General features: G+C 38.2%; 1 protein-coding gene across 3 annotated transcripts in view; it reads left to right on the top strand.

The window, feature by feature from the left end:
• Positions 1-14916, top strand: part of P4HA1 (prolyl 4-hydroxylase subunit alpha 1) — an 83124-nt gene that overhangs the window by 29792 nt on the left and 38416 nt on the right. For all 3 annotated transcript variants that reach the window (XM_054728759.1, XM_008145392.3, XM_008145393.3), the window contains exon 6: positions 12543-12782. In XM_054728759.1, coding sequence (XP_054584734.1) covers positions 12543-12782 — 240 coding nt within the window. The remainder of the gene's footprint in view (positions 1-12542; positions 12783-14916) is intronic.

The following is a 14916-nucleotide window of genomic DNA, read 5'->3' on the forward strand; positions in this document are numbered from 1 at the left end:
TTGTTGATTTGTTGATGATAGCCATTCTGACAGGTGTGAGATGGTACCTCATTGTTGTTTTGATTTGCATCTCTCGGATAATAAGTGACTTTGAACATGTTTTCATGTGTCTCTTGGCCTTCCTTCTGTCTTCTTTTGAAAATATTCTGTTTAGGTCTGTTGCCCATTTTTTTATTGGATCATTTATCTTCCTCTTATTGAGTTGCATAAGCTGCCTGTAGATGTTGGAGATTAAACCTTTATCAGTGATAGCATTTGCAAATATGTTTTCCCATGCAGTGGGCTTTCTTGTTGTTTTGTTGATGGTTTCTTTTGCTGTAAAAAAGCTTTTTATTTTGATGTAGTCCCATTTGTTAATTTTCTCTTTAGCTTCCATTGCCCTAGGGGCAGTGTCAGTGAAGAAGTTCTTGTGGCATATGTCTGAGATTTTGTTGCCTGTGGATTCCTCTAGTATTTTTATGGTTTCCCGTCTTATGTTTAAGTCCTGTATCCATTTTGAGTTTATTTTTGTGTATGGTGTAAGTTGGTGATCTAGTTTCATTTTTTTGCATGTATCGGTCCAGTTTTCCCAACACCATTTATTGAAGAGACTGTCTTGACTCCATTGTATGTTCATGCCTCCTTTGTCAAATATTAATTGAGCATAGTGGTTTGGGTCGATATCTGGGTTCTCTATTCTGTTCCATTGATCAATATGTCTGTTCTTGTGCCAGTACCAGGCTGTTTTGAGAACAGTGGCTTTGTAATACAGCTTGAAATCTGGTATTGAGATCCCACCTACTTTATTCTTCTTTCTGAGGATTGCTGAGGCTAGTCGGGGTCTTTTTTTATTCCAGATGAATTTTTGGAGAGTTCTTTCTAGGTCTGTGAAATATGCTGTTGGTATTTTGATGGGGAGTGCATTGAATCTGTAGATTGCTTTGGGTAGTATGGACATTTTAATGATGTTGATTCTACCAATCCAGGAACATGGTATGTTCTTCCATCTGTTTACGTCTTCCTCTATCTCTTTTTTCAGTGTCCTGTAGTTTTCTGCGTATAGGTCTTTTACCTCCTTAGTTAAGTTTATTCCTAGGTATCTTAATTTTTTTGGTGCGATGGTAAATGGGATTGCTTTTTTAGTCTCTCTTTCTGTAAGTTCATTATTGGTGTATAGAAAAGCCATAGATTTCTTGGCGTTAATTTTGTATCCCGCTACATTGCCGAATTCATTTATTAAGTCTATTAGTTTTTTGATGGAATCTTTTGGGTTTTTTATGTACAATATCATGTCATCTGCAAATAAGGACAGCTTCACTTCTTCTTTTCCAATTTGGATGCCTCTTATTTCTTCTTCTTGCCTAATTGCGATAGCTAATACTTCCAGTACTATGTCAAATAGAAGTGGTGAGAGCATCCCTGTCTTGTTCCTGTTCTTAGGGGAAATGGTTTTAGTTTTTGCCCATTGAGTATGATGTTTGCTGTGGGTTTATCATAAATAGCTTTTATTATGTTGAGGTATGAGCCTTCTATTCCCACCTTGTTGAGAGTTTTTATCAAGAAAGGGTGTTGGATTTTGTCAAATGCTTTTTCTGCATCTATTGATATGACTATGTGATTTTTATCTCTCAATTTGTTTATGTGATGTATCACGTTTATTGATTTGCGGATATTGTACCATCCTTGCATTCCTGGAATAAATCCTACTTGGTCATGGTGTATGATCTTTCTGATGTACTGCTGGAGCCGATTTGCTAGAATTTTGTTGAGGATTTTGGCATCAATGTTCATGAGGGATATTGGCCTGTAATTCTCTTTCATTGAGTTGTCTTTATCTGGTTTTGGTATTAGGGTGATGCTGGCTTCATAGAAGGAGCCTGGAAGTGTTCCTTCCTCTTGAATTTTTTGGAATAGTCTGAGGAGGATAGGTTTTAGTTCTTCCTTGAAAGTTTGATAAAACTCTCCTGTGAAGCCATCTGGCCCCGGGCTTTTGTTTGCCGGAAGCTTTTTGATGACTGCTTCAATTTCTTCCATAGTTACTGGCATGTTGAGCTGTTTAGAATCTTCCTGATTGAGTTTTGGAAGGTTGTATTTTTCTAGGAATATGTCGATTTCCTCTAGGTTGTCCAGTTTGTTGGAATAGAGTTGTTCGTAGTATTTTGTAACAACCCTTTGTATTTCGTCGGGGTCTGTTGTTATTTCACCTCTTTCATTTCTGATTTTGTTTATTTGGGTCCTCTCTCTTTGCTTCTTGGTGAGCCTGGCTAGAGGTCCATCAATCTTGTTTATCCTTTCAAAGAACCAGCTCTTGGTTTTGTTGATCTTTTGTATTGTTTCTTTGGTCTCTATGTCGTTTATCTCCGCTCTGATCTTTATTATTTCTTTCCTTCTGCTTACACTGGGCTTATCTTGTTGCTCTCTCTCTAACTCTTTGAGTTGTTGGGTTAGGTAATTTATTACCATTGTTTCTTGTTTTTTGAAGTAGGCTTGTAGAGCTATGAACTTCCCTCTCAGGACTGCTTTCATTGTGTCCCATAGATTTTGGATTGTTGTGTTTTCATTGTCGTTTGTTGCCATGATGTTTTTTATTTCTTCCTTGATGTCTTTGGTAACCCAGTCATGGTTTAATAACATGCTGTTTAGTCTCCAAGTGTTTGATTTCTTTGGGTTGTTTTTATTGTAGTTGATTTCCAGTTTTATGCCACTGTGATCTGAGAAGATACTTGATATGATTTCTATCTTCTTGAATTTGGAGAGACTTTGCCTATGTCCTAACATATGGTCTATCTTTGAAAATGACCCATGTGCACTTGAGAAGAATGTATATTCTGTGGCTTTGGGGTGAAATGTTCTGAAGATGTCGATTAATTCCATCTGTTCTAGTGAGTCATTTAGGATTGATGTTTCTTTGCTGATTTTTTGTTTAGAGGATTTGTCCAATGGTGATAGTGGGGTATTGAAGTCTCCTACTATGATTGTATTACTGTCAATCTCTCCTTTGATATCTTCCAGGAGTTTTTTAATGTATCTTGGTGCTCCTGTATTGGGTGCATATATGTTTACCACAGTTATTTCTTCTTGTTGGATTTCTCCCTTTAGTATTATGAAGTGGCCTTCATTATCTCTTGTTATGTCCTTCACTTTGAGATCTAATTTGTCAGATATAAGTATTGCAACCCCAGCTTTTTTTTCATTTCCATTTGCCTGGAAAACCTTTTTCCATCCCTTTACTCTCAGTCTGTATGCATCCTTTTTTTTGAGGTGGGTTTCCTGTAGACAGCAGATATCTGGGTTTTGTTTTCTTATCCAGTCTGTTACCCTGTGTCTTTTGATTGGGGCATTCAATCCATTTACATTTAAAGTTATTATTGATAGGTACTTATTTGACGCCATTTTTATTCTATACCCCTGTGTACCTTCTTTGCTTCCTATTTCTCTATTTCTTTCTTTCTTTTTTTTTTTTTTTACAGCAGACCCTTTAGCATTTCTTTCATTGCTGGTTTGGTGGTGATAAACTCCCTTAGTCCTTTTTTGTCTGTGAAGCTCCTGATTTCACCTTCAATTTTGATTGATAGCCTTGCTGGGTACAGTATTCTTGGATTTAGACCCTTCCTTTGCATGACTTGGTATATTTCATTCCATTCCCTTCTGGCCTGATGAGTTTCTGTTGAGAAATCAGTTGCTAGTCTGATGGGGGTTCCTTTGTATGTAACTGTCTGTCTCTCTCTGGCCGCTTGTAAGATTCTTACTTTGTCGTTGGTGTTTGCCAACTTAACTATAATGTGCCTTGGCGTCGGTCTTTTGGGGTTCATTTTGCTTGGAACTCTGTGAGCTTCTTGGATTTGTGTGGGTTTTTTCTTCCCTATATCAGGGAAGTTTTCTGTTATTATTTCTTCAAACAGGTTTTCTATTCCTTGCTCAGTTTCCTTTCCTTCTGGCACCCCTATTATCCTGATGTTGTTTTGTTTTGTATTGTCCCGAAGTTCCCTTACGCTCTCCTCAATCTTTCTAATTTTTGTTTCTAGAAGCTGTTGTAATTGGGTATTTTTTTCCATCTTGTCTTCTAGCTCACTTATGCGGTCCTCTGCTTCATCTAGTCTACTCTTGATGCTTTCTATTGAGTTCTTTACAGCAGCGATGTCACTTTTCATTTCTTCTTGGTTCTTCTTCATTTCTTCTTGGTTCTTACTCATATTGTCGAATTTGTCTTCCATCCTTTTCAGCCACTTTATGACCATTTCTCTGAATTCTTTCTCTGATAGGTTGTTTGCCTCTAAATCGTTTACTTCCTTTTCTGGTGATGCCTGCTTCTCTTTCCTGTGGGGGCTGTTTCTTTGTCTCCCCATGGTCTCTCTTCTCCGGATGTCTGGTTATATAGATTTCTCTCTCTGGCGTTGATTTAAAGGTATAAAATACAACACAACCAGGCACAACAGACAAGGCACTAAACAGAATTGTATTCACGATATTAATAACCTCCAATAGAGGTAACCACCAGAGAAAGACAAATTAGGGAATAGGAGTGGAAGAGGGAGAGTAAAAAGAAAGAACAACAACGAAGAAAAAAACAACAACAAAGAGTGTGAGTCTGAACTTGGGAAAAGAGCAGAAAGAAAGAAAAGAAATAACAGAAAAGAAAAAGAAAAGAAAAAAAAAGTAAGAGAGACAAGAATGATACTAAGAGAGAAAAGGGGAACAAACTATATATATGGGGAGTAAACTCCACTAGAACAACCACTATTCCCAGCAAATTCCAGCAACACGAGCCTGGAGATTAATACAAACTGCAACAGCAGCTAATATCAAGTGAGGCAAGGGAAAACAAAAGTAAAAAACAAACAAAAACAAAGCAAACAAAAGAACCAACCAAACCAACAAAAAGAATAATCTAAACAATCTCATAAAAAAGCATAAAAATTCAATCTAATCAACATTCAAGCAAACAACAACAAAAGGCCCGAGAGAAAAATAATTTTTTAAAGGTAGCGTAGAGAGAGGTTTGTATGGATTTGGAGCAGGGGGTTGGGAATTAGATATATAAGTAGGGTGAAGTTTTAGCAGAGAGTAAACTGAAAAAGTAGGGAAAATCTAAAGCCAGAAAGGGTTAAGATAAACTGGGAGCAAAAGGGGAAAGGTTAGGAGAGTGATGGCATAATGTTAGCTTTGAGATAGGGTAAAGCGATTGTAAGGGAAAGATGCAAATCGAATGTAGGACACTAATCCAAAAATAAAAGAAAGAGAAAATCAAATGACATTAAAAAAAAAAAAAAAAAAAGTAAAATAATAGTAATAATAGTGCTGATTGAAAATAAAAATGTAATAATTAAAAAGGTGAAAATCAAGTGAGGAAAAAGAAAAAAATATTAGTTTAAGTAAAAGATGCAAAAAATGAAAATAAAAAAATATGAGAATAAAAAATTTAAAAAATTGAAAAAAGAATTGAAAATTAAAAAATAGGAAGACTAAAATGTGCAGTAGCGGCTGTCATTCACTTCCTCTATTATTCTGTTTGGTACGCCTTTTTCCCAGTCTGGGCGGTATTTCAGTTCAGCTTCATTCCAGGGCTCCTCAGTGTTGGAAGCCAGTCCTGCTTTTTAAGCCAGCCCTATCTTAATTTCTCGTATTTATTTTTGATTACACCAGAGACAATTAGCGTTTCAGCCCCTGGGTGGCAGTGTTTCTGAATTGACTTCCGGGGCTCTCTAGCTCTTTTTTCTTTTTTTTTTTTCCCCTTCTATGGCACTCACTACCGGTTTGTAGAGATGTGCGCCTCAGAGCTGCCTCTCTGATGGTCACACGCAGCTCTGGCCCCAGGTTCCGAAAAAACACCTTCCCCCTGCAGTCTTTCAGGGTTTCCACCTGGGTTTACCTCTGTATTGGGCTTAGCAATCAGAGTCGGAAAGAGCCCAGGTGTGCGGACCGTGGGTCTGTGCCCCAGACTAAGGAGCCTGCACTCCTTTGAAAATTCTTAGTCTGACCCTCCTCGTCAGATTAAAATGAGTTGCTTTCAAGAGGTCACTTCTGTTAGCAGCTCAGAAGACCCCCCTCCTCATTCACGGATCACGGCAGTTCCAACTGCCGCTGATTTTTCTAGGCACAGACCTCCCGGCTCCTGCCGGTCCTGCGGCTGCCGCACTTCCCTCACCCAGCGCCTCCCTCACCCACCGCGGGGATTAGAAACCGCAGCTTATTTCAGACAAAATCTGACCTTTCCGTGGTGCAGTGAAGAGTTTCTTTGAATCCAAATGTTTGCGCTGATAGGGGACCGGTGGTCTGGTGCTCCCAGCAGTTCAGTGTTAGCAGTTGTCGCGGAAAGTCAGGTTTCCACTAAAATCCTCCTTTCCTTGCAAGATGGCGAGGCGCCCGGCGAGCCCGCAGCTCCAGGAGGGGACCCAGCCCCTGTGGGTGCTGCGCGGTCAGAGGAACACTGCCCAGCACTCCCCCGCCTTCTCCTGGAGTTTAGCTGTCCCTTGGCTTGCCCACATACACTCCCTCTGCAAGCCTCTGCTGCTCCGACTCTCCGCCCCAGGAACAGACTCCAAACCCGACTCTATTCCGTCGCCATTTTCCTCCTCTCCTATTTTAAGATTTTTAACCTTAGTTTGTTTCACAGCCTTGAAAACAAAACAACCCTCCATTTTTGTAGGACTTAATAGTTGTGGATAAGCTTCTTGCTTGTTGTTTTGAAAGCTTATAATTACAGGGACTAAACTTAAGTAGGCAATTTTAGTGTGTAAGAAAAAGAAACAATAATTTTTCCAAATGTTTTTCTTTATAATACCCAATGTTTGTATATAAAGTTATGAGGGAATTGATAATCAAAGTTTATGTGTTCAGTGATTAAAAACCAAGACCTGTTGGGTATATGCAGATTTTTAAAATGTCCTGCAGGGTAGAACATCCTGCTTTCTGACATATTTTGGCAAGAAGTTTTTTTGTTGTTATAGCTGATTATTTTGTAATAATTTGCTTTAAATTATTTTTTATCGTACAAAAACATAACAAAATTTACTATCTTAACCAATTTTATTTATTTTTAAATTTTTTTAAATCCTCACCTGAGGATGTTTTTCCCTTGATTTTAGAGAGAGTGGAAGAGAGAGGGAAAGACAGAGAAAAACATCCATGTGAGAAAAACACATCAATTGGTTGCCTCCTGCCTAGGTAAGGGAGGAGCCTGCAACCAAGGTATGAATCTGACCCGGAACCTTTCAGTCCGCAGGCCGATGCTCTATCCACTGAGCCAAACAGGCTAGGGCCTTAACCGATTTTAAATGTTCAGTTTAGTGGTATTAAGTACATTCGCATTGTTGTACAACCATCATCACCATCCATCTCGATACCTCTTTTGATCTTGTAAAATGGAAACTCTTTGCCCGTTAAATAATAACTCTTATTTCCCCTACCCCCAGACCCTGGAAATCATCATTCTACTTTGTCTCTATGATTTTGATTACTCTAAGTACCTCATAAGTGAAATTAAATCGTATTTGTCTTTTTGTTACTAGATTATTTCACTTAGCATAATGACCTCAAAGGTCATCCATGTTGTAGCAAATGTCAGAATTTGCTTACTTTTTAAGGCTGAATAATAATCCATTATATGTGTAGACTGCATTTTGCTTATCCATTCATTCATTAATGGACACTTGGATTGCTTTCACATTTTGGCTATTGTGAATAGCTCTTTTGCAAAAATGAGTGTGTAAATGTCTCTTCAAGACCCTGCCTTCCATTCTTTGAGTATATACCCAGAAATGGAAGTGCTGGGTCATATGGTAATTCTATTTTTAATTTCTTGAGGAACTGCCATACTATTTTCCATAGTAGATATACCATTTTACATTCCACCACTGGTGCACAATTTCTCAACATCCTTGCCAACACTCGCTATTTTCTTGAAGGGCTTTGTAAGCCATGTGGGATCTTCACTTTTTTGAGTGCAACGAGGAGCCACTGAGAAGTTTTAAACAGGGAAGTTATATGATTTTCTTTTTTAGAAATATTCTGGCTGCAGAATGGAGTTTGGATTGAGATCTGGGGGTAGGGACAAATCAGGGAGGAGGCTGTTGTAAAAATTAAAATGAGAAATGACATTTGTAGATATGGGTATGGAGAGAAGTGGGTAGGCTATCAACCTGCTTAGGAGATGGAATGGTAGAATCTGATGATGGACTGGATATGGGTTTCTGGCTTCTTCAACAACTAGATGGATTACATTCAGGAAAATAGAGAACACAAGATAAGCAGATTTGGTGTATGGGGGGACAATAAATTTCATTTTGTTTACTATGTTTCTTCTCATTTAAAACTTTACCCTTTAAAATGGCATTGAATATTATTGAACCCTGGTTTTGTTGTGTCTAGTCTTGGGAAATTCACTGGGTTCTCTGAGTATCTAGCCTTTAATGTAGAGATCAGTTGGTAAGACTTTCATAGAGAATGACTGAAAATAAACGACTTTGAGAATACGTGTAATGATTTTTCACTGGGGCAGTGTTCATCTGTTCTCATGCACTTTGTATCTCCTTATTGACTCTCTTCATCAAGTCACTGTTTTGAGCTAGTTCTTACTGAGTTTTCCTTCATGCAGATTCATTATTAGTATAGTGGCTGAAATTTCCCAAGCATATTATATCCTGTAAATAACCCTAAAGTAAACTAATAAACAGTTTTAAGGCTTTATTTGTTCTCCAAACCTTTCTGTTGTTTACAGTAAAATATCACATACTACAGGCCTGGTGCATGAAATTCGTGCATGGGGTGGGGGGAGGTTCCCTCAGCCCAGCCTGCATCCTCTCCAATCTGGGACCCCTTAGGGGATGTCCCGGGGATCAAGCCTAAACTGGCAGTCGGACATCCCTCTCACAATCCTGGACCACTGGCTCCTAATTGCTCACCTGCCTGGTTGCCCCTAACGCCCCCCCCCCCCGCCGCCAGCCTGGTCACCCCCAACTGCCCCCCCCCCCCTTGCTGGCCTGGTTGCCCCACACAGCCTGCTTGTTCAGTCATTTGGTCGTCCCTCACTCACCCCCCTGCTGGCCTGGTTGCCCCATGCAGCCTGCTGTTCAGTTGTTTGGTCGTCCCTCATTAACCCCCCTGCCAGCCTGGTATTAGGCAGCCATCTTGTGAGGGCATGAGAGTCAATTTGCATATTACCTCTTTATTATATAGGATATGTTTGAAGACTCTGTGCACACCTCCCCTTCCTTTCTAGAGGTAATAATGCCTATTCTGAACTTGGTGTGTATTCTTCTATCTTTTATACTTTACTACATATGTTGTATTGCTGTGTTTTATAATTTTGAACAAATAATTATCATATTCTATATCTCTCTGTGACCTTTCAGTGTTTTTGAGCAAATTCATCCATGTTGATCAACTTCATCTAACTGCTGTATGTAGTGTATGAAACAATTGATTTATTAATTCTTCTGTGGATGAATGGACATTTAAGTTATTTCCGATTTTTTGCTATGGTAAACAAGGTTTCAGCAAACATTTGTTTATGTCCTTGTACACACACACACACGAGTGTGTCTAGGGTACAAGAAGTAAGGGTGTATACTTTCACCTTTACTATATGTGACTAGATGGTTCTCCACAGCGGATGCACCAGTTTATACTTTCACCAGAATGTATGAGAGTTCCCATTTCTTCATATTGTTGCCTTCCCATGGTTTTGTTAGTTTCTACAAAATGCCTGTAGGAATTTTGATTGAGATTGTGTTGAATCTTGGGGAGAATTTGGGCAGCATTGTCATTTTAACAATATGGAATTTTCTAATCCATGAAAATGGTATATTTCTCCATTTATTTAGGCCAAAAAAGTTGGGGTAGGAGACCAGATATTTTGACATCAATGTCAAACCACCGTGAGTCTCACAATTACTGTTCTACTGATGATGTCAAAGTTGGGAAAAATTCCCCTTCCCCCTTATCTCTTATTTTTTTCCTTCTTCTACATCATTTTTACTGAAAACAAATTTGTCACAGGCTCAGTTTTTAATTCATAGCCTATCTTTGTCCTTTTCTATTCAAATTTTTTATATTGTTTTATATTGTATTGACAATGAAGTGTGACAACACACTGTCCAATGTAGAAACATGAAAATGTAAGTAGCGTAGTGGACAATATCCATTTTGGGGTCTGACATAGTACCTTTTTCATTAGATTGCCATGAGAATCCAAGGAGCTAAAGCATGTGAAAGCTAAAATAGCAAAACGTTGTTCTATTTTTTTCCTACTCAAATCTGACTGGTCTTTTTTAGGTTATCTTCTATGTTCATATATTCTGTTTTTTCTTAAACATTTTATTCATAGTTATTTTGTATTCTTAATCTGATAACACCAATATCTGAAGAACTTGGGGATGTCTAATATTGTTTTGTAATAGTTTCTATTTTTTGCTCATAGTGGCTTTTTTCATCATGTGCTTTGTAATCATGGAGTGTGTGTACTTGTTCAGATTGTATGTGGGAATATTGCAAAATCTGAGTGTTTTTTTTGTATGGTAGGCAGAAGGGATTGATGTTTGTTTTTTAAAATGTGAATACTTAGAGAATACTTAGACTTCATCAAAATTAAAACTTCTGTGCTTCTAAGTACACCATCAAGAAAGTAAAAAGACACTGGAATAAAACATCAAGAATAGCCTTGGTCACCCTGGCTGGGTGCTCAGTGGTTAGAACGTCAGTCCTCAGATTGAAGGGTCATGGGTTCAGTTTCCGGTTAAGGGGATTTACCTCGGTTGCAGGCTCGATCTCCTGCCCTGGATGGGGTGCGAACAGGAGGCAACAAATCAATGTGTCTCTCTCACATGGATGTTTTTCTCTTTCTCACTCCCCTCCCCCCCCTCTTTCTTCTACTCACTCTAAAAAAAAAAAATCAATGGAAAATATATCCTCAGGTGAGGATGAAAAAAGAATAGCCTTGGCCAGTGTTGCTCAGTGGCTTAGTGTCGGACTGCACATTGAAGGGTTGTGGATTTGATTCCCAGTCAAGGGCAGGTACCTGGGTTGCAGGTTCGATCCCTGGCCCCAGTCAGGCTGCGTAGGGGAGGCAGCTAATCGATATGTCTCTATCACACCAATGTCTTTCCCTCTCCCTCTCCCCCTCCCTCCCTCTGCCTCTCTTCCTTCCCCCCACTCTCTCTAAAAAATCAATGGAAAGAATATCCTTGGGTGAGGGTTAAAAAAAATCAAGAATAGTTAAAAGAAAATGAAAAGACAACCCACAGTGTGGGTAAAGAATATTTGAAAATCATATGTCTGATAAGGAGCTTGTATCTAGAATATGTAAAGAACTCTTAACAATTAGTAATAAAAAGACAAATAACCACATTTTTAAATGAACAAAGGATTTGAACATACATTTTTCCAGAATGATACACAAATGGACAATAAGTATGTGGACAGATATTCAACATCATCATTAGGGAAATACAATCAAAACTACAGTGAAATACTACTTCATACCTGCCAGAATGGCTATAATAAAAAAGATGGACAATGACAAGTATTGGAGAGGGTGTGGAGAAATTGGAAACCTCATATATTGCTGTTGGGATTGATTGTAAAATGGGGTAGCCACTTTGGAAAATAGTTTGGCAGTTCCTGAAAATGTTAAACATAGAGTTACCATAGGACCCAGCAATTCTACTCAAGAGTAATGAAAACATTTGTCCATACAAAAACTTGTACACCAATGTTCATAGTAACTTATTCATAAAAGCCAGAGAAATGGAAACAACTAATATAGTCTCTCCATACAGTGGACTATTTGGCAATAAAAAGGATGCTACAACGTGGATGAACCTTGAAAACATTGTGTTGAGTGAAAAAGGCTAGTCACAAAAGAACAAATGTTTCATGATATTATTTATATGACATAACCATAATAGGCAAGTCTACAGATACACAGAGTAGATTAGTGGTTGTCTAGAGCTGGGATAGGGAGGGAGAGAAGATGAGTAGTGACTACTAATGGTTACAGGGTTTCCTTTTTGGGGTGATGAAAACGTTTTAAAATTAGATTATGGTGATGGTTGCACAACTCTGTGAATATACCAAGAACTATTATATTTTTTAAATGGGTGAACTTTATGGTATATAAATTACATATCATTAATGTTGGAAAGGGAAGGAGAAGGAGGAGGTAAGGGAACCAATTGACAGGTTTGCTTCTCTTCCTGTCCATCCATCTCTTGCCCAGATGGTTAGTAGGAGGAAGATGGATATATCTCACATGATGCACATGATGAGTCCTGCTCTGTTAGAAAATTGCACGTTCCAACTTAATTGATGTTTCATTTTGGTATGATGGCTGATAATTGAAATATTGGGATATCTAGGTCCCATGTCCACTAGATTCTTTGCCATGTTTCATTACCTTGTAATTTTTTTCTCGGTTTATAAATTTAGGATAATTCCTGCTTTCCTCCCTCAGAGGATTGTTGTGAAATTCAAATGAAAGTGAGATAGCACTTTGAAAGCTGTATAGTCCTAAATAAATATGAAGTAGTATTAAGAATCCTAACGTGCTCTGTATTTTCTTTCCATAGGAGTAAAACACAAATCTTTTCTAACAGTTGAGGACTGTTTTGAGTTGGGCAAAGTGGCCTATACAGAAGCAGATTATTACCATACGGAACTGTGGATGGAACAGGCACTCAGGCAGCTGGATGAAGGCGAGGTTTCTACCACCGATAAGGTCTCTGTCCTAGATTATTTGAGCTACGCCGTGTACCAGCAGGGAGACCTCGATAAGGCACTTCTGCTTACAAAGAAGCTTCTTGAACTAGGTATGTTAACGTGACATAGTTCAAGATTATAGATGTATTTCTCATCATATAGCTGTGGTACTTTTTATTTGTCAGAATTCAAGCACCTTGTTTGTCAGACATACTTGATCCTCTTTCTGATTAGTCTCTAAATAAATGGCAATTGATTTTTCTCACCTAGTAGTACTACAACAGTGGTGTGTCTCTGCTCTGTCCTCTTCAGGAATTTCAAAATTGGACCTAGTCTAGCTAACTCAGTCAAAAATATTTATTTACCATGTTGCTATATTAAATATTAACTAGTTTCCCTTGAAGGGTGTTTTTGGTTAATTGCATTTCATATTAAAATGATAGAAAAATGCAGTAGCATATGAGGATTTTACAACTAGTATTTTGGACAGAGTTGTAGTGTTTCTCTACGTATGATCCAGGGACCATGTGCCTCAGAACTACTTGGATACTTATTAGAAATGAAAATTCCTTGAGCTCCACCCCAGACCTACTAAATCAGAATCTCTGGAGGTAAAGTTGTATGCTAATACATTCTGGTGGCCTTTGGTATATAATGAAGCTTTAGACTTTAAAAAAGTTAATATTTTTATGAATAGATAAATATATATGTTAGAAGAGTGAAACAGTTCAAAAAGATTGGCCATCAGAAAGTGAACTTTTGATAATGAGGTTATTATATCTTACTTGAATGAATAAATTGAGATATTGGTTCAAGTACCCTCCCCACCCCCCGCCAGTATTTTTTAGTGATTTTTCCCCCCCTCTTGACTTAAGAAAAAAAACCTTTACTCATTGTAGGAAAGTTGCTTTTTTAAAAAAAATTTCTTTATTGTTGAAAATATTACATATATTCCATTTTACCCCCCATTGACCCCCTATAGCCCGCCCCCACCCCCCACCCCAGGCCTTCACCACCCTATTGTCTGTGTCCATGGGCCATGCATATATGCATACAAGGTCTTTGGTTGATTACCTCCCACCCATCCACCCTCCCCTGCCTTCCCTCTGAGATTCCGCACTTTTTTCCCTGCTTCCATGTCTCCGTTCATCAGGTTATTTTGTTAGATTCCACATATGAGTGAGATCCTGTGATACTTGTCTTTCTCTGACTGACTTATTTCACTTAGCATGATACCCTCCAGGTCCCTCCATGCTGTCTCAAAGGGTAAGATCTTCTTTTTTACTGCTGCATAGTATTCCCTGATATAAATGTACCACAGCTTTTTTATCTACTCATCTACTAATGGGCACTTGGGCTGTTTCCAGATCTTAGCTTTGTAAATTGTGCTGCTATGTAATAGGGGTGCATACATTCTTTCTGATTGGTGTTTCTGGTTTCTTAGGATATATTTCATTGTAAGAAAGTTTTAAAAATAGAAAAAGATATAGAAGTCATCCATAAGCCAACCACCCAAAGATACCTACAAACTTTTTTTGTTTCCTTGTTGTATATACCCCCTTCACACACACACTTTTCCCTTTCTTTTACAAAATTAGGCTCATGTTGTATACCACAGCATATATTATGAGCAGTTTCTCAAAGACAAGGAATGTTTTAGAAATAAGATGATTTCCTAAATACGTCAACTAATGTCACAAGTGAAGTTTCTACAAACTCTTCTGCCGCTTTTATTTGTGTGTGTGGTGGTGGTTTTTCCTCCTGGATGGGTGGAGTAAGTCCTCTTTCCTCTACTGAGACATAGCTAAAAATTATGACTAGCAATTCAGAGGTATTTAGTGGATTCCGGCTTATTTGAAAATTACATCTTTAGTTTCTCTTTTCTGTCTCATTTAGAATTTTGGGGCTAAAATCCACTCAGCCCTCAGAAGTAGGCTGTGTTCTACATTTATAATTTATCTGTGGTAAAGGTTGCTTTTGAACTTACACAGTGTCTTCCCCATGGTAATTACATTTCAGTCTCAGAAAAAATCTTTTCCATTGCTTAAAAAAAGAATGAGAAATATTTTAAAAATCCATTTGACATCAAAATGATCAGACATAGTTCCTTTGGCTAATTAGTAAGTTCTCAAAGTAGAAGCAGTAATTGCTACTTTGAAATAAATGGCCGCTTCTGTCTCCAGAACTCTGTAGGGTGACTGTATGTCCTGCTTTACTTGGGGCAGTACTGGTTTACACCTGTTG

Source organism: Eptesicus fuscus, chromosome 17 (genome assembly GCF_027574615.1).
Source record: "Eptesicus fuscus isolate TK198812 chromosome 17, DD_ASM_mEF_20220401, whole genome shotgun sequence".
Classification (NCBI taxonomy): Eukaryota; Metazoa; Chordata; class Mammalia; order Chiroptera; family Vespertilionidae; genus Eptesicus; species Eptesicus fuscus.